Source organism: Phaethon lepturus, unplaced genomic scaffold (genome assembly GCF_000687285.1).
Source record: "Phaethon lepturus isolate BGI_N335 unplaced genomic scaffold, ASM68728v1 scaffold15779, whole genome shotgun sequence".
NCBI classification, from domain to species: Eukaryota; Metazoa; Chordata; class Aves; order Phaethontiformes; family Phaethontidae; genus Phaethon; species Phaethon lepturus.
The window spans coordinates 26569-30830 of NW_010562902.1; the positions used below are offsets into that span (position 1 = coordinate 26569).

The following is a 4262-nucleotide window of genomic DNA, read 5'->3' on the forward strand; positions in this document are numbered from 1 at the left end:
TTTTCAAAAACATACCTGTGCCAACTGATCTAGTATCTTCAAGCAATATTCTCGCTTATCATCTTCCTGTTTATACATGAAAATACATCTAACAAGAGGAGAGATGAGATTCCAACCCATATTCTCGATGATAACCTAAAAAACAGATTTTCAGAGAATAAACCAAAACTGGACATCTTCTAAACCCAGAAAGATTGTACATATGAAGGCCAAAAAAGACAACAGATCAATGTCCTGGTTGTAACCAACACCATAATAGAGTCATTGAAAATCTAACATCTATTACCATAAAGTTCTGTACTTGACATACATTGTATTGACTCCCCATACCTATAAACACAGATGCATATTTTCTATACTTTTCTTCAATGTATTAATTCTAACATGTCAATATCTATTTCTAAGAATTTGTATGATGACACACTTAAAACAAGACTGAGTAGAGGAGCTTTGCTGAAAGAAAGAATGCTTAAACAAATTATGTTTAACCTAAGGGGATCAAGATCTTCAGTAGTTACTTCAAACTGACAAAATTCAAAACCAGATTGTGACCCCCATGTATCACTGCCAAAACATTCCATCCTTCACTTTCTTTCTGAACTTCCTATTTATCTGTGTACAATTTGGTATATTCTCCCAGCTCCCCAAAGTGCCCACAGACATTAGCATCCCTTAGATCAGCATCAGCTGAGTTGGCTCTTAAGAGTTTTGGCCAATATTATTATATCCATCTGTGGTGTGTTGACCCCAGACAGCAACTAAGCACCCACCAGCTGGTTGCTTGCTCTGCTCCCCCAGTGCAATGGGGGAGAGAATCAGAAGAGAAAAATTGAGAATAACTCATGGGTTGAAATAAGGACAATTTAATACGGACAAAAGCGGGGGCGTGGGGAATGATGCAAACCAACTCCTGCCAGCAGACCGATGCCCAGCCAGTCCTAAGCAACAGCTACTTTGGAATGTGTGCCCATCCCCATGTGTTTTTATTGCTGAGCATGACATTATATGGTATGGAGTATCTCCTTCACCAGTTCGGGTCAGCTGTCCCAGCTGTGTCCCCTCCCAACTTCCCTGCTTAGTGAGGGGGCAGAGTGAGAAACAGAGGCAGCCTTGACACTCTACAAGCACTGATCAGCAATAATTGAAGCACTGGTCTGTTATCAACCAACAGTTTTGGTTACAAATCTAAAACACAGCATTGTACAGGCTGCCATGAAGAAAATCAACTCCATGCCAGCCAGATCCAGTATACCAACTGAAAACCTGTCCTGCAAAAGAGGGACACTGTCACTTTCTCTTAATTATGCTTGTCCTCTCTTTCCTCTTTGCTTAACTCACTGAAAAACAGTTATTAATTTTTTTTTAAGATTATGATGACTTCGTTTCTGTGAGCTATCTTAAGTTACACAAGAATGTGCACTTAACACAGAGCAAGTTACTAACTATACATATGTACAGCCTTGCTCCACAGTGAAAGTAGCTTTCCTTTTTTAATAAGCAATTTTATCTATTTAACAGTGTGCTAGTGCACAAGTAATATACGGTGCAGACTTAAACTTACCTTATTTTTCTCATTTTGAATTACTTCCAATAACTGAGCTGCATACCCATCTTCTAAACATTTCTGACCTGCTACCTGAAACAAATTAAAATCTTCTCCTTTGAAATCAGCTTCTTCTAGGATTTGCTAGAAAGAAAATATGCATGTTTAGTTCCATACTTATAAGAGGCAAATAAAAAATAAGAAAATCCAAGCTTTCATTTCAAAATTAAATGTAGTTTCATTGTGACTTATCTTTTCTTACACAACATCTTTCACACATTAAAAAAAGCTACCAAGAGCTCCTACAGAAGACAAAGAAGTATTTCAATAGAACTTTCCAAGTCTAGACTACAACGTGTTGTTTGGAAGATGTATTTTCTACAACAAGCTGCTAGATTTTTGTTTCATCAGACAGGTATTGTTGAGTATAAGAACACTTCTTTCTCCAAGAAGCAAACGTCATCAAGCATCTTGCAATAAGCACCACAGAAAACTCAGTGAAACAAGGAGGTTGAACTTGGATGCCCAATGAGGAGCTCTGCTAACAACTGTCATGTGTTCTGAGGTCATTTTGGTTTTAATTATAATATATTAAGAGAAACGCACACTGCTTACACTTGTTACTTTTATGGAAAGAAAACTACTTACGCATCTTTGTATTATGGCTTGAAGTTCATCAACTGCCATTATAGTTTGACTTTCGTCTTCTGGCATTGAAAACTATTATAAATTAGAGAGTGCAGTATTAAAACACATGAAGTAAAAACAGAGACTGAAAAATGATCACGTTATCAAAAAAAATGCCAATGGAGGAATAAGAACAACCTACACAGATATTATGAAGGCCACATGATTTAAAAAAAAACAACAGGAAAAACGCATTTTTAAGAAGTGTACACTATATTATTCTACTCCCCATATCTGCAGGAGACTATTACGGACAGGAAACTACCTGCATTCTCTGTACAAGGAAGCAATTTTTCAAGTAGTACCAGGGTCATCTTAAGAAGTTAGGAGGCCTCAGCTACTACTTGGGCCTATACACTGAAAACTGCAGGTAATACAGAGCAAGTCTGGGCTCACTGCGTACCAAGCGTGGATGCCCATGATACACACTATTTTCTATGCTCACCAGAAAAACTCGTGCTCAGCTGTGACTGGAATGCTGTAACCTGATGCCTGGGATGTGCACAGCTGATCCGACCACCATGCCAGTTTATATCAACAGTAAAACTCAATCAAGATAACATATGCAGTATCATTTATTTCTTTCTAGTGTCTAGGTTGTGCTAGTTCAGTGGCCTTTTACCTCTAGATACTATAATTTAAAACACTCTTGTTAAAAACAATTAAGTTAAATACTTTACTCAATGTTAAATACACACAAAGTTTTACATAGTCAGGACCATGAATTACAAATAAAATCAAGCTTGATTATCCATGTGATATAGAATAGTTTGGGTTGGAAGGGACCTTGAAAGGTTATCTAGTCCAAATGCCTGCAATAAGCAGGGACATCTTCAACTAGGTCAAGTTGCTCAGAGCCCCGTCCAACCTGACCTGGAATGTTTCCAGGGATGGGGCATCTACCACCTCTCTGGGCAACCCGCTCCAGCATCCTCATCGTGAAAAATTTCTTCTTTATATCTAGTCTAAATCTGCCCTCTTTTAGTTTGAAACCAATAGCCCTTGTCCTATCGCTACAGGCCCTGATAAAAAGTCTGTCTTCCTCTTTCTTATAAGTACTGGAAGGCTGCAATAAGGTCTCCCTGGAGCCTTCTCTTCTCCAGGCTGAACAACCCCAACTCTCTCAGCCTGTCCCCATAGGAGAAGTGCTCCATCCCTCTGAGCATTTTTGTGGCCTCCTCTGGACCCTCTCCAACAGGTCCACATTTTTCCTGTGCTGAGGGTTTCAGAGCTGGATGCAGGACTCCAGGTTGGGGTCTCACCAGGGCAGAGGAGAGGGGCAGAATCACCTCCCTCAACCTTCTGGCCACACTTAAATATTATGTATCATAGCAGCAGTCATAATCTTTATAGTTAAGTAATTCCATGTCCCTAAACCGGGTTATATGCTCACTCTAAAAGTCAATTACCTCTACACCTGGATAATTAGCTCACTATTAACCAAAACACTCAAGTTCCATATTTATACAAACATCTCAATGTAACGTCCTCAGTCTTTCCTCTTCTCTTTGACCTCTGCTACATTACACAACATCTAGGTAAGTAAGCTACCTGGGTGTTTACACAAGCAACTCACAAAGCTTAAAAAGCATCTGCATGTGAATTTTATTATTCAAGGAATAAACAACTCACTTCCTATTCTCAACACCCTGTTTTAACATTTTTACGTCACTGCAATCTAGCAATGTATCTAGCCTGTCATTTTAATTTAGTCATTATCATATACTTTATTACCACACATTGTGCTACTTGAGCTCTTCATTTTACAGGATGCTACAAATCCCCCCAAAACAATTTAAATATACTTTTGAACCCTAATATTTTTGCATTTTCATCCCCCAGTAACTTTACAATGTAATGAAGCCCTGAAACGTGGCCTGCGCACCCACCGTGTTGTTCCAGGGATTTACCAGCTGAGCTCGCACACGGTCTCAGACCTTAATGCGTAATCCAGTTTCTAATTAAATCTTTTTAGAGGTTGCAGCGGCAAGTGGGCACCATCTGAATCACGTAAAACCTCCTACTACTAATA

The 4262-nt window shown here is 39.0% G+C and overlaps 1 protein-coding gene across 1 annotated transcript in view; it reads right to left on the minus strand.

Annotated features, from left to right (window-relative positions):
* Positions 1-2257, minus strand: part of GLMN (glomulin, FKBP associated protein) — a 19912-nt gene extending 17655 nt beyond the window's left edge. The window contains exons 1-3 of the mRNA XM_010294438.1: positions 2192-2257; positions 1562-1687; positions 16-135 (exon numbers count right to left, since the gene is read on the minus strand). Coding sequence (XP_010292740.1) covers positions 16-135; positions 1562-1687; positions 2192-2257 — 312 coding nt within the window. The remainder of the gene's footprint in view (positions 1-15; positions 136-1561; positions 1688-2191) is intronic.
* Positions 2258-4262: the final 2005 nt, after the last annotated feature.